A 20,293-nucleotide genomic window follows, 5' to 3' on the forward strand; every position below is an offset into this window, starting at 1 on the left:
CCTTTCTGTTCTGTAACATCCAAAATATTGCCCAATATTATGAATCGCACCATAAAATAAAACATTTTCATCCTAAAAGACGCTGAAGTGTGTGCCGGTATGCAACGAAAATGAAATAAACACAGCAATTAATTGAATGTAATATCACGGAAGCGTGACGGGGCATAAGCGAAATGATCATCGTGCACCCCCCAATCCACCCTTAGCAAACATTCCCTGATGCTGCCACAGACAAGCGGTACATGCGGTGGTTGTGGTGGTATGTAAATTTATTTTCACTTTCAATACTAGTGTTTGGTACGTGTGTGTATTTGTTTTTTTTTATAGAAAAATCCCTCACACACTTTTGCTTTTGCTCTCGTGGCGCGCTTTGTTGCTCTTGTATCGTTCATTGTGAGCGATGGGCCTTCGGTCCGCCAAGATGCACTTGTGCGATCTCTCTGTGTGTCGATCATCGGCACCGCCAACTTTGATAATGTTTTTTGTAGCGCTACTTAACCACACTACACACTGTCTGTAGGGCATGGAAGAGCTAATGGAGAGTGAACACCGAACCGAACAGCACAGCACAGATCGATTAGTTCCAGCACGTGACGCCATATCAATCGATACGATAAGAAGCATCAGTGGGAGCGGGAGTGGGAGCAGGTGTACATTCAAGCGCGATGTATACTCACTCTGCTTACGATCATGTCAAAAAGGGTTCAAATCCGAATGCATCTGAGCGCACCGCGGCAGCAGAGGGGAGATGCAATTTGAGCGCTGGAATGCAAACGTTAACGCGTCGACATTATGAAACGTAAAAGTGAAAAACAAAGTTAAATCGATCGGTAGGGAGCAATCTACGCTGTATGAACCGATAGAACACACGCACCGATGTGGCGCACACGTCCACCAAGTACGCTTGTGCGTGGTGCATTCCAAACGATGTCCCTGTGCGCCACCCCCTTCGAGGCCCTAGTTAGTGCGTGGGACAACCCCGAGCCAGCTGGCGAGCCTGGGCATGACATGAATTTGTGAGTTTACATTTACTCACGTACCGGACATTTCACTTACTTTTTCTTTCGAACCACGGCGGCACTGGGCCTTGTCTCCCGATCGACCACTGGAAGCTTCCGAGCAGATGCCACCCCCTTCTCCTTCTCTCTCTCTCTATCTAGTTCCTTTACTAGTTCGTCCGTGGCGATGATGATTCGTCACGTCGTTTATCATAAAAGCCAACGGCGAACGGTTTTCTATCCATGCCCAAATTGTCCTCCAACCGTATGTGAAGCGCAATGTCGGTAATGTTCACTTTCTACCCGGCTCATTCACGGCCCATAATGTGCCCGTATGATATGGTGACGGTCATGGACCAGTTCTGTAGCCGCTGCTGTACACGGCAACTGTCTACTTCTGCTGCTGCTGCCGCTCTGGTTGGCCACGTACTCCTCTCCCCTTGCGCGGGGCTCGTTTCTTAGCAGCTCCATCCAAAACCGATTGGATGTGCAAATTGAAAAGAAAATGAAAAGCTTTGCTTATGTCGGTTATCGCTTTCCTTATGAATCCATATCTGGTATTGTACCGGTATGTGAGTGTGAGTGTGTGTGCTGTGAGCAAACCGTTTTGTGCGACTATTTTTGCGCTTGTGGCAGTGTGTAGGAACGATTTAGGGCAACAAATCGGTCGCCTAATGTAATGGAAAGACTGTAGAGAAACCACACGGCGTGTGTACATTATTAAAAGTACTACCAATCGCACCACCGTGGACTCCTATGCTTGGTTATAGTTATTCATCTTTGATTATGTTGATCCGATTCTATCGGTGACATTATGTATCGATTTATCGTTGAGAAAACATTCCATTGTCCGGTGCATTATGTCCGTTAAATTGGACTAGGAAAACGGTTCGAAACTGCCAATTGTGGATATGAATTCTTCGCTAGACTGATTGTTTCCAGTTCACTAACTCACTCTATCATCCGCACCGGTTTGCCAAGAAGAGGGCCAATTGGCTTTCGGATTAGCCACGGGGTTTAATAGTAGATGTATCTGCTACTGTAAAGGCCATTCGACGGGGAACGATTCGCAACTGGACCGTCGTACCCCCATTGGCAAGCAAATGAGGTCGGCGTGGCGGGCGAAGATCATTCACGCAAAGAACAAAATTGTTATAATTAATTCTGTTTCTGTTGTATGTGAAATACACCTTTGTCAATTATTTTTCCATAATTGTTATCTCTGTTTCATGTTACATCTGCTCGTTTTTTTTTTGTTGAGCTTTTCTCGAGCAATTTTTCTGTAGCAATCGGTCCTTAGTGCTCTGAATGCTTTAAAATTCTCATACAAACCTGATCCTGACGGAAAAATGTCGACGCACATTTGCTCCGTTGCTTGTCTAACTATTTCGTCTATCCGTTTGTTCTTCGTGCATTCCTTGGATGTGGAAGCAAGCTTGGCTTATATCTATCCGCAAAAAGGCAATCCCGTGTGTATTACCAATTACCGTGGTATAGCTCTTTTATGTCGTGCCCCTGCTAAAATATTTGAGTTTATCATTCATTTCTTTCTCCTTAATAGTTACCGTTCCTTTTTTTATTAAATATTTCAATATATTTCAAAGTTTGCTTCGTGGCTGACCAATGGACTTATTTACTAAACCTAACTAATATGCTAAACCTAATGTAAGCCTAATCTAAAGCAGCACGATACGGGGTAACGAATTTAGGGAGTGGATGGTAGATGGGAGCGAAAGGAAAGTAAGGAGAGATTGAAATCAAACAAATGGGATGTGGAGTTGATCATTTCCATAGCGCGTAACAGAGGATCTCTGCGTCCTATTGCTGTGCGACGAGAAGGAACAAGTAATGGGGTACGAGATGGTACATATAAGGAGATAGACGAGAGTAAGGATGGTGCATCAACACAGTGCAGAAGAAGTGATGCAATGATGGAAGATTGGACAAATCTAGGGATAACAGACCGAACAGATAACATATTTCCTCGTAATAACGCAGGAAAGAAGAGCTAACTTCAAGGATTTAGCTAGCAGCGAACCTTGTAAAGGACCTCTGCACTCTCTCGATACGGTCGATATGGATCCTAGCCGATGGCGACCAGCTCACCGAACGGTATTCAAGTTCAAGTATTCAAGGTCTAGAAAACAGAACCCCATAGTGAAACGCCTCACAACGAGTTTAGTCCGTTCCAATGACCCACTTGTTATACGGGAGGCTCTTTTTCATAAAGGTTTTCATTTAGGTGAATAAAAGTGTAGGTATATGGCTTATAGCTGTGTTCAGGTGAATGGCATATAAGTGTAGGCATATGCCTCTTTTGGAAATAGCTTAATATTTAACGATTCTTAGTATTGAAACTCTCGAAATGATTACGATTTCTTATCGGGAACAAAAATGAAATTGCTCCTTATGCGAGATTTTACTTGTTAAGAGGGATATTCGTAGAGCATTTAGATTTGCTCGTTATGCGAAGGAACTCGTTATGATGGGTACTCGTTATGAGGGGTTCCACTGTAATGTCTTAAGGCATAGGGGGTCAGTGAAATCATATGCCACACGTTTCAATACTCCAAGGGTTTTACGGGCCCTGGAGATCAGGGAGTCATTATGATTAGTGATTGTAAGAACTACATCCAGCATAACACCAAAGTTCTGGACAACATCAACACGGTTTACAGGGACATTATCTATGGTATACGAATAGATGATTGGTGGACGGAAACGGGCGAACGAAATGACATTAGATTTACTAGGACTGAGAATAAGCATACTATCGTTACACCATCTGGAAAAAAATGAGTAAGGATGTTTTGAAGTACAGAGCAATAGCCGGGAGAGGAAACAGGATAATATATTTTGATGTCGTCCGCATACCACAGAAAACAATCATGAAGTAGAACAGAACTGACATCATTGATGGAAAAGATAAATAACAATGGACTTAGGATACTCCCTTGTGGTACACCAGTATTAGAGATCATCGCTGAACAACATGGTTTTGTCCCTAAAATATCTACTCCTGCCGACTGTGATATCCTGCAACACATTCTAGGTCATTTCTCTCCCTGTTGTAACGTAAACTTGCTTTCTTTGTTGTATTTCGTTCACTCGTTCCCGCGCCCTAATTTTCTAAATTGACCGATTAGAGCGCCTGCAGAGATAGTTCACCAAGTTTGCTCTTAGTAAATCCCTCAGAGTGGGATACTCTGCATTGCCTCCTTACGAGGACAGATATCGGTTGCTTGGTCTGATACGTCAACGTTGCTCTCCTCGATACCTCTCTACATTCCTTCCCGTTCCCCTCTATATATATTCCCCCTCGCCGTACAGCTGTTGGACGTAATGATCCGCTGCTGTGCGCCATATGCACTTTCAATTCTTCATCCCACCTATTCGACTTCCTCCCTTTCCAGTGTCTCCTCTCCTTGATGTCTAGCTCTGAGGTGTGGCATCAGTACATAAGAACTTAATTTTGTTAAGCCGTATGGCGAACAATTCTATTTAATAAACATAAAGATACGTATAATTGTTTCGTCGAACAGTAGTTTCTCGTGACCGTTGCAATAGTGCAGCTATCATTAGAACATGACTCGGTAAACAGAGTGATAAGATTTTGGAACTGATCGGATGAATTAAGAACCAATGTACATACGATTGTTCACTGTCTTTCAAAGAGTTACCAGTATGTCAAAAACATATCTTTATTGTGAATCAAGTATCAGACTTAAATAGGCAGTGCGTGTGTGCTCCCGAAACCAAATCCCGCCTGCAACATACATCGAAGAGAAGAATAGTGCCTGTCGTTTTTATTGATGTATCGTCTCAACATTCTTCCTAGCAGATAGTATAACGTCGTTCACGCCGACACCGTCGTACGAAGCACCACACAGCGACAGCGGAAGCCGATGCTGCTCTACATACGCCCGGATGGCCTTCACCCGATCCTGATGGCCAACGGTGTACTGGGGAATGCATTTGCGTAGCAAGTTTACCTTGTAGCTGTCGGGCTGCTGCTCAATGTGCAAGATCTTCTTAATGTGCTCGAGTGCAACCCCGAGCAAATGCTCGTCGGACGGGTTTTTCCCGAACCACTGCTCGAACCACGCTCCTCCCATCATCACAGTCAGCACCGTGTTGTCGTCCATGTCGAAGCAGCAGCTGTCGAAAATGACACCCAGTATCGGTAGGTTTTCGATCGGAGGCACCAGAAAGCCGAAGCCATCTTGCTGCAACAAATCGCCCCTCCGGTACCGCAGATTGATCACGCACACGTCCACAAACGGGATGCTGCTCAGCGTGCTGGCCAGCTGGGGGTGTTGCTTCTGGACGTGCTTTGCCAGCTTGTAGCTCGGGATGCTGCTAACGAGATGCTGCAGCAGCTGCTCCTTCCCATCGACCCGCAGCACCACCCGGTCTCCGTCGAAGGTAAGCTCTTCGAACTTGGTGCCCATTACGATCGATGCGCCCTTCGCCTGCAGATCGGTGGCCAACGTTTCCGGCAACGTCTGCAAACCGCCACGGATCGAATAGATGCTCCAATTCTCCGCCTTTGCCCTGTCGGCCAACCGTGCCATCTGGGTGGCAGGCTTTTTAACGCTCTGAGGTTGTTTCTTTTTCCGATTCTGAAGTGCCTCCTTGAGCAGCCCTACAATTACACCGCCATGGCGCTGTTCGCGCTCGAAAAGATCTTTCATGAGAAATTTAACGCTGATCTGTTTAGCGTCCCCGGCACAAATGCCGCACAGCATCGAGCTGACCGCGTAGTCCGCAATCTCCTTGCCGAACCTTCGTTCCACGAACGAGTACATAGATTCATCGGTCAGCGGAGTTTTGGATCGGCCGGCCAGCAGATCGTGAAAGGCGGCAAAGTACAGAGGTCTCGTGAAGGGCGGCACCGTTTTCAGCACGCCTCCGAGTGAGTTGGGAAGCAGATTCAATTTGCCCTTCGCGTAAATCATACGATTCCGGGCGGCCGTATGGTTGGAGCTAATGGAGTACACCTGATCGGTAAGGCCCAGTTCTTCTATCAGCTCGAGCGTGTTGCTTGCCGCCGGGCCCTTAGGACGAATGGTGCGCGGTCCGGCTTCAAACACGTATCCATGGTCGGGGCTGCGTTCTGAACGAATCCAACCACCGATACGATCCGTCGCTTCGTAAATGGTAAGAGGTAGAGTCGGTGTTTTCCTGAGCAAGTAATGGCCTGCCGCCAGTCCACTGATACCGGCGCCGAGGATGGCCGTCATTGTGATGATGTGTCTCTACAAAATTGACCGCAATGCCTACGATGGCATGGTTTTGTACGCTACGGAGAAAGTGCCGGCAAATAAAATCACGAATACTATTGCACAATACTGTGTTTTAATTTGACTTACGATTACCCCTGAGTTGGTAATGTTGTGATAACAAGGAGTTAGATGTTTTGTTTACAAAAAAAGCCGAACGCTGTCAAAAAGTCAATGTCGACAATCCCAAAGAACAAAAAACGATCGGTGAAATTTTGTCAAAATTGAACCCGATCGCATAATCGATGTCGATATTGATTAACAGAGTAGGGCACTGTACAAAAAAATGATGGAAAATATTTTATTGTTGAAAATGGTCTAATTTTGGGTTATTTATAATGTCAAAATCTTCTGCAACTCCCGTGGGTATGTTTTCGTCATTTTCTTGAGAAAATTTAGATACCCAAGTGCCACAAATACACTAAACAACCACTAAACAGGTTCTAAATGGCTGAAACTCTCAACCTAGAAGGAATCTAAAAAGACTTCGTTCAGCAGACGGCTGATGCATTCTAAAAATAGCAAAAAAAAAAAGGTGGTGGTGTCATCTGTTGGTGGGATAGCCATACAATGGAGCTTTCTTCGTTTTTTTTCTCCTGTCGTTTGTACTGTTAGGCCGAAAATACACGGACCGGAATTTTGCGGCTGCAGAATACCGCCTGCTGAAAAATGTATGGATATGACATTTCAGAAAAGTAGCCGTTGACAGTTTGTATATGGGTTTGACAGCATGCGGAATTCCGCGGCCGCAAAATTCCGTTCCGTGTATTTTCGGCCTTATATGGTTTCGTATTTAAGTTATGCATCGAAATTCGGGTCCGTATATTTTCGACCTTATGCAAACCATCAGAACAAAATCAAGTGAGATTTAAGTAATGGTCGATGCTGTTGAAACGTATCTGACCACACGACCTTCCTTATTGTTTTTTTTTTGTTTATTGACCACTTTGCCAAACCTTATTGAAGAGGAACGATAGCTATCTAGATACAATGGTGGCTTTGATATAAAAAATACTAGAACTTCTATACCTCCGAGATTTAAGCTAAGAACTAGAAACATTGACAACGAATTTTCAGTTCAGTTTGTGATGTCGAGTGGATACTTTCATGAGGAAAATAAAACACAATAATTTTGCACAGAGAAACAAAAACAGAAAATGTTCTTTCACAGCACATTTCAATACTGGTACAATTCCAGGTTAACTGTCTTTTCATTATTTCTTGCATATTACACAAGAGGGCGCTCCATCTGCTGGACTCAGTTGTTTGACTTTAAAATGACACTTGATGGCATTTTGTTGCTTGGGTTGCCGCTTCAGGACGCGTGCGGCAAACAGCAAGCCGTACTGTAGCGCAAACATACGATTCTACAAACATTGTTTATTTCATGAATGAAATACGCGGCAAGGAGTTGTACATGTGCTAGAAAACGAATCTCCAGACGTAAAGGTACTTAAATTCTTCCCGTGCCCTTGGCTATCCTTAAGCAGCGAGTGTATACCATGGATGTGAATGACGCGAAACCCGAGCTCAAGAAGTCTCCCTTGGCAGAGGAGAAATATAATTGTTATTGGTAAGAGAAAATGTTGTTACGGTGGTAGATTTGCGGTGGTTGGAAACGGCCTTCACTTACAGTTTCATCTATTGTCCATAATCACACGTTTCGTTGTAGCGGAAAGGAAAGAAATCTCAACATAGTGGAGTTGCTCTGTGCCACCTGCAGTAGGTGGTTCCACGAGTCCTGCATCGGGTTTCAGCTTGGTCGCCTGGTACCGTTCATGATGAACTACGTGTTTGTGTGCAAAAACTGCTCCATGACGGGATTGGAAAGCTTCCGCAAGGTGCAAGCCTCGATACCCCAGATGTGCATTACGGCGCTGGCGAACCTGCAGCAAACGGCGGCCAAGGAGGGCAAAGCGCGGCTAATGTTTAGCAAGGACAAGGACATTATACCGTACATGGATCACTACTGGGAGGCAATGACGACCATGGCGCGCAGATCCACCCAATCCTGGTACGCGACCGTGCAGCGCTCGCTAATAAAAGACATCAACACGCTGTTTTCGTACGAGGAAAGTAACGAGCAGGGACAAATGTATGGGCTGGCCAATACGGATCTTACCCAGATTAAGCCGACGTACGACGAAGCAACCGCATTGGGTAAGTGGTTTAAGAAGATTTCGATAATATCCGAACTAAAAGTTTGGCGAACAGCGTGAAGCACAACGTGTACTGGGCATTTTGGCTTAGTTTAGGAGGATAAATTCTGATATTTGACTAAAAATGTGCCTCAATTCTTGTTACCTACACTAGCAAAATTGTAAAAGTCCTACTTAAAAAAATCCCTTATTTAGCCTACTGCAAAAAGCATTTTGATTTGAAACGACAACAACGCATCTATTGCAATAGGAGCAAGTGCGATGGTATGGGTGACGTTAGACAGAGCGAGACGCTAGAACAACAAACTAACGTCAGTTGCGCATTATTCCCCACCCAAAAGATAAGCGAGTTGTTACGCATCACACTTGTACGCCAACTACATCGACATGTAGCGTGGTTACGGTGTTTTGTGCTGTTATATTTTGTTGTTTTTTCTCACAATTGTGCCTAGACCAGAAAAGACAAGCTAAGCTTGTATTTATTTACCTTCTAACAACATCCCAAGTGCATTTATCGCTTCACTATTACCTCACACCATCAACGTGGCTGGAAGATGGAAGAAAGTATGCTAATGAGTGCAGTCAATTGCCCGGACAGATGAATTGCTCATGGTTCATTTATGTGTGTTTCTACCTCTTGTTTTCCCTCTTCCGTTACTGCAGCCACGCAAAACTTTTCGAAAAGCAGACAACAGAAACGAAAGCTGCCCAACAGTGAGCAAAGCGGGGCGCTTGGAAAGAAGAGCCGCCTCGGCACGGATGTCGGTGCGCTGGTGAAGCTGCCAGCCCACGGCTACCCGCTGGAGCATCCGTTCAACAAGGATGGATACCGGTACATACTGGCAGAACCCGATCCGCACGCACCGTTCCGGCAAGAGTTTGACGAAAGCGCTGACTGGGCAGGCAAACCGATTCCGGGCTGGCTGTATCGAGTGCTGTCGCCGAACGCGGTGCTGATCGCATTGCACGATCGTGCTCCCCAGCTAAAGGTATCCGAGGATCGACTGTCGATAACGGGCGAGAAGGGTTACTGCATGGCACGGGCTTCTCATTGTAAGTGGTTTTTACATCGCTGTTGGCAATGCTTTTTCTGCCATCCTTCATTATTTCTTTCATTACTTTCGATTGCTAACTAGACGTTACCAAAGGATGCTGGTACTGGGAAGCTACCGTGGAGGATATGCCCGATGGTTCGGCCTGCCGTCTGGGATGGGGACAGGAGTACGCCAATCTGCAGGCACCACTCGGTTACGATAAGTTCGGATATTCGTGGCGGTCGCGAAAGGGCACCAAATTCCACGAATCGCACGGCAAGCATTACAGCGCGGGGTATGGCGAGGGGGACACGCTCGGGTTTCTGATCACACTGCCGAGCGATAATCAGGCAAACCAGGCATCGAACACGTTCAAGGACCGGCCGCTGGTAAAGTTCAAAAGCCATCTGTATTACGAGGACAAGGACCGTGTGAATGAAACGCTGAAGGCGCTGAAAGTGCAGCTGGGCAGTAAGATTCACTATTTTAAGAACGGCGTCTGTCAGGGGGAGGCATTTGTGGACGTATACAAAGGGGCCTACTATCCGGCAATATCGTTGCACAAAAACGTAACGATCAGTGTGAATTTTGGACCGAAATTTAAGCACCCAGAGGTGCTGAAAGAGTTCAAAGCCCAGTCGGTAAGCACAGCGGATGGCAGTGAGGGGTAACGATTGTTTATGTGTGCTAACTAAACGCGTTTCGTTTTTCCAGATGCACGAACGAGTGGAAGAAATGATCTGCGAGCAAACCATGGCCGACATGATGTACTTTACGGAAAATGATGGAAAGCTTCGACTCGACACCTACAGCATCTAAATGGCGATCCTGTTGTTAGGAGTGGAACGGAATAAACACTCAGAAGATGCTACAAACAATCATTTGTAACATTGCCCCATAATGTAGTGAATGTACTCTTTTGAACGTTAGCTAACAATGTGCAAAGATTTATTTCCCGAATCCTCCCTTACAGTTTGGGCTAGGTTCGAGCTTGTACGCTTCATCCCACTGCTGAGGTGTCTTGGCCACTATCGAAAGTGCGTGCACAAAATCTCCAGCAAGCTGCGACTTAACGATTTCATTCACCAAACGATGCCGCTGAAATTAATGAGAGAGTGAGAATACGGTGTTTTCATCCTATTTCTGGTTAAACAGCACTTCAACGTTCGTCGTACGAGGTACCTTTATTAGCGGAAGTCCCTCGAACTGTGGCGAAACCACTAGAACTTTGAAGTGCGTCTCGGAACCCTTGGGCACGTTGTGCATGTACGATTCATTGACCACTTCCAAATGCACGGGCGCAAGCTCTTTCGTTAGTCCTGCACGGATAGCATTTTCGATAGGTTTTTCAACAGTGGACATTTTGAGCACATGGCAGGTAGAGCCTTTTATCAATCCAAACTGTGTTCTGCAGAGTCTGGCGAGCATGGGGAAGTTTATGAAAGGAATCTTCTGCAGTTTTTATGGATCTGTATTATGCAAAGAGAAAACAATTGTTGACACTCTGTGGACAGACAGTGTGGCCAGATTATGTTGGCGGCTACCCTTCAAAAGCCCTCGCTCAAAACGTCAAAAACCGTCAGGCTGGAAATAGACGAACCGAGATCATCGCGGTACCGCGAAATTCGCACCTTGTATATAACAGTTATAGAACAATTGGGCTGTCAAATCTTCCGCGCCTCCGGTCAGGAGCTGTTTCGCAGAGATACCCAACTTCGGTATTCCTGAGATTTTCGCGGTAGCGCGAACCGATTGTTTTTACTTTTTCTGATGAATTTGTTTGAAAAACCGAGTAGAGTTTTGTATTTTAATTTTGCTTAAACTATGTTATATATGTTAAGAATAAGCAACGTTTTGTTGTTTGGGTTTGACAGTACTGGTGTACGGTAGTATATAAGCGAACGAAAAATTGTGAACTTGTACAGTTGCGTCTCAGGAATAAAAGAATTAACATCGAAGCTTGGTCGTTGTTCTTTTTGATCAAAGTTCGTCGCGTTCATTTCTCGGTTGATGGTTTGCTTTTCGTCGTTGTTTTAACAGGTTATGGGCCCAGTGTTTGTGCCAGTAATTGTTCTGTTGTATTAAAAACTCCGGTGTAATCATGACGTCTTTGCAAGTGGTACTCCCTCGTTTGGGAGAGGATAATTTTGAAATTTGGAAATTCCGTGTAGAGATGGAATTATTGCGGCAAGATTTATCCAAGTATGTGATAGATGCTAAGCCGGAAATTCCGACTAATGACTGGAAAACTGGTGATGCAAAGACACGTGGAGTGATTAGTGCAACGGTGGACGATAACCAACTGGTTCATATTATGAATAAGCAAACCGCGAAAGAAATGTGGGACTCACTCTGCTCTGTTCATAAGAGTAGCGGGCTACCATCAGTGCTATGCGTGCTAAGGAAATTATGTTCCCTTAAACTTCCAGAGGATGGAAATTTACCGGCTCATCTCAATGAAATGGTAAAACTGCATGCACGTCTACAAGCAGTAGATGAGGGACTCAAGGATCGTGTGTTTATGGCGCTAATATTGTCGAGTTTACCGCAATCGTATGATAGCCTGATAGTGTCCCTGGAAAATCGCCCTGAAGCCGAGTTGACTTCGGAATTCGCAATGAACAAATTGCGTGAGGAATATCGTAGAAGGTCTGAGAGTGGTGCCAGTGTTGGAACGGATGAAACTGCGTTTAGCGTTCAATCACCAAAAGACAAAGTGATATGTTATCATTGTCGCAAACCTGGACACTTTCGGCGAGATTGTCCAAAGTTCAAAAAGAATAAAGGACAGCAAAAGGTATTTGCAAACCTTATGACTGCGATGAGTGGAAATAATTGGATAATTGACAGTGGTGCCAGCCGGCACATGTGCAACGACGTCAAGATGTTTCAAACGTTAGATAGTTTTTCCAAGCATGATGCCGTACATGTTACATTGGCGGATGGAAAAACGATAAAAGCAACAGGTCTAGGACAGTGTGCTGTAAGTGGCCCTAAAGGAAAAGTTTTTGTGAAAGACGTCCCAAGCGCCACAGATTAAGCTTAAACGACTGGAAAATTTAATATCCATAGAAAAAAAATTAAAGCTCCACAGCTTCATTGTTTGATCAATAGATGGCGTATTACAACTCATCATTATATTGCTATCCTTTTCTTGCAATGTGTTTCGACAAGTTTCATCTTATCATGACCTATATAGCCTTCTAACTTTCTGAGCAAAAATCTATATGAATGGTCGTGTGGTCAGATACGTGGGTATCAACACCAACGACCATTACTCAAATCTCACTTGCTTCAGTACTGGTGGTTAAGGTTGGAGTTTAGCATTTAAACAATCGTATCGCCGTTCTAGTTCTAGCGATGCATAACTTCAATGCGAAACCATACAACAGTACAGAGGAAATGAGAAAGCTCTCCTCCAAGCGATGAAGCTCAACTGGTTGGGGTATCCCACCAACAGAGAGCGCCACCAGCTTTTTCGCTATTTTTAGAATGCATGAGTCGTTTGCCGTCTGCTAAACGAAGTCTTTCTATATTCCGTTTAGGTAGAGAACTTGAGTCGTTTAGAAGCCGTTTAGTGGTCGTTTAGTGGATTTGTGGCACTTGGGGTATTATTTGTGCCGACTTTACGAAGTAATTTGCTGTCAGTTGCTTGTTTTTGTGAGGAAGGTTATCAAGTAATCTTCACAAAGGAGTCCTGTGAAATTCACAAAAACAACGTTTGTATGATTCAAGGTTCCTTGCGCAATAACCTATACACGCACCGTACAGAATCAGCATACGTTGTATGCGAGAATAATGGTGATTGTTGTGTGCATCAGTGGCATAAGCGATTCGGCCACCGTGAAAATAGTGCGATCCAAAATTTGTTCAAGAAAAATATGTGTACTGGTGCTGGTGTAAAAACATGCGCGTGTGATTTCACTTGTGAAGTGTGTTTGGAGGGAAAATTGTCTAGAACAAAGATCCCGAAATGCGCTGAGCGACGCACTAACGAAATACTAGAAATAGTGCACAGTGATGTGTGTGGCCCCATGCCGGTCGAAACCCCGAGTGGAAATCGTTATTTCCTAACACTAATCGACGATTACAGTCGATACACATATGTGTATCTCTTGCGTTCGAAATCGGATGCGTGTGACAAGATAATAAATTTTGTGAAATTAGTGAAAAATCAGCTCGGGAAAATACCAAAAGTGATTCGATCGGACGGAGGCGGAGAGTATACAAGTGAAAAATTGAAAAACTTCTATAGAAAAGAAGGTATTTTGCTGCAAACATCAACCGCATACACGCCGCAACAAAACGGAGTTGCAGAAAGAAGAAACCGGTATTTGCAGGAAATGACAACCGTGATGCTTTTGGGTGCTGGTTTGAACAAAACATATTGGGGGGAAGCAGTAATTTGTGCGGCTTACTTGCAAAATCGTTTGCCATCCAACGCAGTGAATAATACTCCATACGAAATGTGGTTCAAAAGAAAACCAAAAGTGGATCATCTCCGGGCATATGGTTGTAGTGCTTGGGTACATATTCCCAAAAATAAGCGTGTAAAGTTTGCGAGCAAGGCGAAGAAACTCACACTTATCGGCTATTCTGAAGAACAAAAGGCATACCGTTTTGTTGACGTAAAGACGGCCAAAATAACAGTGAGTCGTGATGCCAGATTCCTGGAAAACGAGCATCCAAGCAGCCGATGTGAGGACCACACGAGTAGCCAGCGCGAAGACAATAGCATTGTTGTTTTCGATACAGCTCCTTATTGTGTCGAAAATGCAACAATATCATCGGATGGAGAGGATGAACAATCGCTGGATTCCGGAGAAACTGAGTTTCTGGATCCATACGCTGACTTCGATGAACAATTGACCGACGAGGACAATGCGGTGAGTAATTTGCCTGTACGCGAAACTCGCGGAAAGCTGCCGAGTTACTTGGACGAGTTCATCGTTGGTGTTGCACACATCGAAGAAGAGCCGACAACGTGGGCGGAGGCGATGAATTCGACCAACTCTAATTCGTGGAAAGCGGCTATGGACTGTGAGCTAAGATCGCATGAAAAGAACAACACATGGTGTTTGGTGGATTTACCGGCGGGTAAGAAAGCGATTGGGAGTCGTTGGGTGTTTAAAATGAAGAAAGATGAAAAAGGACAGGTAGTACGATTCAAAGCAAGAATAGTTGCGCAGGGTTTTAATCAAATATACGGTACGGATTACGATGAAACATTTGCGCCGGTTACCAAATATAATACTGTTCGCACATTACTAGCGATAGCTGGTAGAGATAATTTAGTTGTAAAACATTTTGATGTTGAGACAGCCTACCTTCATGGAAATTTAGAAGAAGAAATTTATATGCGCCAACCTCCTGGTTATGAAGAACGCGGAAAAGAAGATAAAGTTTGTTTTTTGAGGAGGAGCATTTATGGCTTAAAACAATCAGCAAGGTGCTGGAATCTTACTCTTAGTAATGTAGTTGAAAAGATGGATTTCAAGGCAAGTCAAGCTGACCCTTGTCTGTTTGTGCGTTCCGATGTATTCTTAATCGTTTATGTTGATGATATATTAGTCGCATGTAAAGATGAAAACAGTATCACTAAGGTTTTCAGAGAATTAAAGAAACATTTTGCGATTAAAATGCTAGGCGACGTAAAACATTTTTTAGGAATTCAGGTGATTAGAAATGATAAAGGTTTTTTTAATTTGAGTGCTAAAACACATATAGAAGGTCTCATTTCAAAATTGGGTTTAGAAAATGCAAATAAAACTAAAACTCCAATGGACGTAGGATTTTTACGCGATGAAAATCCAAGTAAAACGCTGACGGAAAGTACAAAATATAGAAGCGTTGTTGGAAGTCTGATGTTTATTGCTAATTGCGCTAGGCCAGATATTTCCGCTAGTGTAGGATTTCTTGGCAGAAAGTTTAATGAACCCACGGAAAAGGACTGGGTTGCTGCAAAACGTGTAGTCAGATATCTAAAAGGCACAAAGGATTGGTGTTTGAATCTTGGAGGGACAAGTAATCAAAAGTTGGAAGCCTTCTCAGACGCTGATTGGGCAGGTGATATGAGCTCAAGGAAATCTACAACAGGATTCGTAGTATTTTATGCAGGAGGAGTAATATCATGGGCAAGTAGACGCCAAACTAGTGTAAGTTTGTCTTCAATGGAGGCTGAATACTGTTCATTAACTGAAGTATGTCAGGAGATAATATGGCTTAGACGTTTATTAAATGATATGGGTGAGTCAGTTAACGAACCTACGGTGATATATGAAGACAATCAAGCATGTATTAGTTTCGCGGAATCGGGTAGATGCACAAGACGATCAAAACACATTGAGACTAAAATTTTCTTTGTCAAAGGTTTAATAGACAATAATGTAGTTCAGATCAGGTACTGCCCAAGTGCAGAAATGAAAGCGGACATTCTGACCAAACCTTTAGGTGCGATCAAACATGTAAATATGTCTAAATACTTGAATTTTACATGTCAAAACGTTGAGGAGGAGTGTTAAGAATAAGCAACGTTTTGTTGTTTGGGTTTGACAGTACTGGTGTACGGTAGTATATAAGCGAACGAAAAATTGTGAACTTGTACAGTTGCGTCTCAGGAATAAAAGAATTAACATCGAAGCTTGGTCGTTGTTCTTTTTGATCAAAGTTCGTCGCGTTCATTTCTCGGTTGATGGTTTGCTTTTCGTCGTTGTTTTAACAATATAAATAATTTGATTCACAAATTGATAAACAAATATTTTTTCTTGGCACATTCAATCGTCACCAGACCTCGGGGTTCCATACACGAACCGCGATTATTTAGCCTATCTATAAGATTTTATGATATAATTGACAGCTCAAGTCATACGCGATTTACGCGGTACCGCGACGATCTCGGATCGTCTATTTCCAGCCAAATGACTTGGGAAATGTTTTTATGACTTTTCGGTCAGTATTATGAAAAAATCTGTGATTTTCTGCAGGAATACAGATAAATCGATATTTCTGGTCACTCTGTCACTGATCGACAGCGTCACCGATTGACAGCTCGTGCTGGGACAACAAAAAATCCAACAACAAAAATCGGCGTTCTCCCGGGCTTAAACCAAGTGTAAACAAAACTAGCCGGACATTCGTAAGCAAATCTGTAAGTGAAAAACGAGAAAATCGCGATAAAAACCCCTCAATTGTCTTGCTTCCGAGCCTGCCCTTTCACTAATGACCGTTTTCCTTCCCTTCGCAGGCTGTCGGAACGATGGGGCGCAGAAAATCGAAAAGGAAGCCACCGCCAAAGCGCAAGAACATTGAGCCACTCGATCAGCAATTTAACTGCCCGTTCTGCAACCACGAGAAGTCCTGCGAGGTCAAGATGGATAAACCTAAAAACTCGGCCAAAATATTATGTCGTGTGTGTTTGGAAGAGTATCAAACGTCGATAAACTTCCTGTCGGAACCGGTGGACGTGTACAACGATTGGGTGGACGCTTGTGAGACTGCAAACTGAACACACGCACGCAGCACGCGCTGGGCAGCAAACTCGCATCGCGCAGATGGCCACGCTGATCTTCTATATGCATAAGGATACTACAGTCTAATGTGAAACAAGAATAAATCAATTTGCTAAGGTATATGCTAACACACACACACACATCTGCATTCCGCAGTACTTGGTGGAGGTGTTGCGGCAGGTCGGTCGGACCGGCGGTGTTGGTAATACATCATGGATGACAGTTCCGGCAGGAAGCTATTGGGTACGGCAGGTAATAGTCAAAGAAACACGCATAGAATGGTCGAGATTGGCACATGTTAATAACCATCGGGTCATCATTGGCGGGGAAAGCGACTGGCGACTGCACGGAACTGTGCCCAGTTCACAGTAGACGAAACACCAGTCATGGGGAATGTTTTCGAAACAGTTGTACTTCTGGGTAAGTGAGGTAACGAAGGTAAAGGGATGTAGAATGAATTAGATTTTACATGGTTAGTTTGTAATACGGTAAGATGCAAAGGGGACACTGTTGGAGGGATTTACACTTCCAAATTGATTATGTTCTCTTTGCAGAAAGAAGTGTTTCTACTTTTTCGTTAAATGGAATATGCCTTTGTGAACAAAATTTAATTGTGGAACAATATATTATTTGTATTTCATTGTATTTATCGCATGCTCGCTGTAAAAAAGTGTCCTGCAGAAGAACGGATGAATATTTTCGATTTCTTTTCATTTGAATCATTGATTTGGCCAAACTCTCCATGCCGATTGCAGCGCCCTCTTTTGTTTAATGAAGAAAGCGATGGAAACCCCCTTAAAATAAATGATGCATTTGTGACCGGCAAATGTGTGGGACTAGAAACATTGTAAAAATATGTAAAATAGCATCAATTAATTTGATCTTTTATACTACTGGTAACGGAAATCAATAATCAAGCAAGCAAATAATTAACAACAGTTTCTAATATTTTACAGTCTATCATTTTGCAGATTTAGAAAAAGACGGTACTGTAAATCAATGAAAATCGCATGAATCATTCGTAATTATTTGTTTTTTTCTTAACAATTTATTTAGCTCAATATTGAGAAACAAATTTCTCAAAATGTACCAATAATTAAAAACATATCTACTTTAAACAATCGTTATTTTAAATCCAGCCATCACGGCGATTCCTGTTAGCGGGCTACCAGCCAACCCTGGCCTGGCGCAGTCGTAGTGTATCCGTAGTGCGGACGCATTCTCATTTTCACACGCATGGTTTTTTATTGTTGTTGTTGTTGTTGGTGGTTTTCTTACCAAAAGCTTCATGCCGCGCCAACCGTACGCGCTCTTTCTCCCTCTATTTCTCTCTTTTCCTCCAATGCTCACTCTCTTCCATTTCGATCACGAGCAAGCAAGCACAAGTGGGGCCACCCAAATGCGCGAGAGCACAAATTTTCCATCAGAAGTGTGCTAGATCTCGCCCGTGAAGGTAACAGATTCGCTCGGCTAACCGACTGCCATTTCGGGGTGGTGTACTGCAGGCAGGAAGGCAAAAAAATGGAGCAGCATAGAAGGGCCCTGTGAACTGACTTGTGTGTGTGTGTATGTGTGCGTGCGTGAATGTGCAGGAATTTTCAATCTCGAATTTTCACCCTTTCGGTAACATTTCTGCACCGTTTTGCAGTGAAAAAGTGTTGCCCAGCACGGTGCGCTTGCTTTGTGCCAGGTTCGACACGTGGGCAGTGTGGTTTTGGGCGTGAAAAGTGCCCTTTTCGGTGCCATCGATCCGATCGAACTATTGACCCCTCCTCTTTCTCGCTGGCACCATTTATTACTGCTGCTGCTGCTGCTGTTTGCTACTGCTGGAAAATTTTCAATCGTGCAGCCTTTTTGCCAATAAGCGTTCATCTGTGTGTAAATTAAATAACGTGCCGTAGTGTGTCGTACCGTACATGAGAAAATGTTAGAGTTTCTGCTTTTTTCCTACCACCTTCCGAATGATGTACGTGTACATGTATGTGTTTGTGCGTGTATGTGGTAATGTGCTTTGTCCAACAACTTTGCCCAGGGGATGTGGTTGCTGATAAGTTACGTATGTTTTTTTTTTGTTGCTTTGCTTCACCACAACCCAAGTGCTTCAACCAAAAGTTTCAATTCGTGTGCCTATGTGATGTTGAAGAAAAAAAAAAAAAAATGGATGAGCCAACAAAAAATGGAGCCTTTGGCCATGTTTTTTCTTCTTCCCAAAAAAAAGGATCAAATTCTTCAACCTCCCTTCCCCACCGCCACCATTGCCATCCGCTGGCTTTTCCATTGCCCACTTTATCACCCTTGCTTGGTGAAAAGAATGAGCGAGAAGGGGAGATGATGTGTGACCAGTGCAGAGTGCTACAAAGCAGGCGAAGTAAGGAAGATGGCGCGTGCAAAGGAAGATGGAAAACGGTGCGCGATCTATAAAAAGGTTTCTCTGAGAGCGGGAGAACACAGTTGCGAGCGGCCAGTAGGCGAAAAAGAGATTCAAAAACAGAATGAGAGAGAGAGCGAGAGAGGGGTGGGGAGAGAGCGTGAGCGCGCGCAAAGCATGGCTGCGTGTGATAAAAGAATGGGTAGAGCAAGGTGCAAATATTTATGAAACAAGTATGAAATGTTGAGCATCGAAACGGGAACAACATCTCACAGCGCACGGAGCGGAGAGCGGCTTCTTGGCCCTCGAAACCCCCTGGGCAAACGTTAGAGAGCGCGCGCGTGTTGGAGAAATTATGCTGGGACGGTGTATGGGCGCTGTGCGAGCGCCAATGTACTACAGTGCGCTCGCCGAGGATAGCGCTACGCATCGCACCGCGGTCGAGAAGTTTTCGGTGGAGGCGCCAGGTCGTCGTTACGCGTTCGGTATGAATACAAGTATCGCTGAACGAAGATATCGAGCGAAAATTTGAAAGGGTCGCCCAAACATTGCACGAATGTGTTGTGGGGGGGGGGGGGTGGGGGGGGGGTAGAGGGAACGGAGCAGACGGCACCAGCTAGTGGGTGGGTGGTGGGTGCGGCGGAGTCATTCTCATTTTATAATTTCTTCCTCTGTGTTTCCGCCAGTTCGGTGGTGTTTTGTGTGTCGCTTAGGTGCTTTTGTTTTTTTTTTTTCAACGGTTGTGTGTTGTGACAGTACCGAGCCAACGATCGGTGTGTGCACCAGTATATGGTGTGAACATGCGGAAGCATAAGGGACTGAGTTTTTCGAACGTCGTCCATTCCACCCCGGTGGGGTGCCCGTTTTGAGTTTCGCCGACAGCAACTGTCAGCAGCGCTTTATTGATTGTGCCGAGCGTGCCAGGTCAAAGCAGGCGAAAGAAG

General features: G+C 44.3%; 5 protein-coding genes across 42 annotated transcripts in view; 3 read left to right on the forward strand and 2 right to left on the reverse strand.

Annotated features, from left to right (window-relative positions):
- Window positions 1–4,664: 4,664 nt before the first annotated feature.
- On the reverse strand, window positions 4,665–6,439 carry LOC120951620 (protoporphyrinogen oxidase). The gene is made up of 2 exons (XM_040370420.2): window positions 6,371–6,439; window positions 4,665–6,300 (listed from the first exon to the last, which is right to left on the reverse strand). The coding sequence occupies exon 2, from the start codon at window positions 6,239–6,241 to the stop codon at window positions 4,805–4,807; it is 1,437 nt and encodes a 478-aa protein (XP_040226354.2). The 5' UTR covers window positions 6,242–6,300; window positions 6,371–6,439; the 3' UTR covers window positions 4,665–4,804.
- A 1,152-nt stretch (window positions 6,440–7,591) lies between these two features.
- Window positions 7,592–10,402, forward strand: LOC120951093 (set1/Ash2 histone methyltransferase complex subunit ASH2). 2 transcript variants are annotated; one of them, XM_040369618.2, is made up of 5 exons: window positions 7,592–7,853; window positions 7,953–8,440; window positions 9,103–9,492; window positions 9,576–10,114; window positions 10,188–10,402. In XM_040369618.2, the coding sequence occupies exons 1-5, from the start codon at window positions 7,783–7,785 to the stop codon at window positions 10,290–10,292; spliced, it is 1,593 nt and encodes a 530-aa protein (XP_040225552.2). In that variant the 5' UTR covers window positions 7,592–7,782; the 3' UTR covers window positions 10,293–10,402. The 2 variants fall into 2 exon arrangements, with proteins under 2 accessions (XP_040225552.2, XP_040225553.2); XM_040369619.2 differs by lacking the exons at window positions 7,592–7,853; window positions 7,953–8,440 and adding an exon at window positions 8,758–9,003.
- Window positions 10,400–11,000, reverse strand: LOC120951094 (bolA-like protein DDB_G0274169). Its single transcript, XM_040369622.2, has 2 exons — window positions 10,656–11,000; window positions 10,400–10,571 (listed from the first exon to the last, which is right to left on the reverse strand). Exons 1-2 carry the CDS (start codon window positions 10,899–10,901, stop codon window positions 10,422–10,424), a joined length of 396 nt encoding a protein of 131 aa, XP_040225556.2. The 5' UTR covers window positions 10,902–11,000; the 3' UTR covers window positions 10,400–10,421.
- A 5,510-nt stretch (window positions 11,001–16,510) lies between these two features.
- LOC120949157 (transcription elongation factor 1 homolog) lies at window positions 16,511–17,117 on the forward strand. Its single transcript, XM_040366225.2, has 2 exons — window positions 16,511–16,620; window positions 16,717–17,117. The coding sequence occupies exon 2, from the start codon at window positions 16,729–16,731 to the stop codon at window positions 16,975–16,977; it is 249 nt and encodes an 82-aa protein (XP_040222159.1). The 5' UTR covers window positions 16,511–16,620; window positions 16,717–16,728; the 3' UTR covers window positions 16,978–17,117.
- A 1,191-nt stretch (window positions 17,118–18,308) lies between these two features.
- The window catches only part of LOC120952824 (calcium-activated potassium channel slowpoke), a 69,692-nt gene continuing 67,707 nt past the window's right edge, over window positions 18,309–20,293 (forward strand). For 18 of the 37 annotated variants that reach the window (XM_049606149.1, XM_049606136.1, XM_049606144.1 and 15 more), the window contains exon 1: window positions 18,310–18,434. The gene's annotated coding sequence lies outside the window, so the exon portion shown is untranslated. Of the gene's footprint in view, window positions 18,435–18,455; window positions 18,605–19,698; window positions 19,835–20,293 lie in introns of those variants that run through there. The other 19 variants (XM_049606142.1, XM_049606152.1, XM_049606146.1 and 16 more) reach the window with 4 other exon arrangements.

This window comes from Anopheles coluzzii, chromosome 2 (genome assembly GCF_943734685.1).
Source record: "Anopheles coluzzii chromosome 2, AcolN3, whole genome shotgun sequence".
Classification (NCBI taxonomy): Eukaryota; Metazoa; Arthropoda; class Insecta; order Diptera; family Culicidae; genus Anopheles; species Anopheles coluzzii.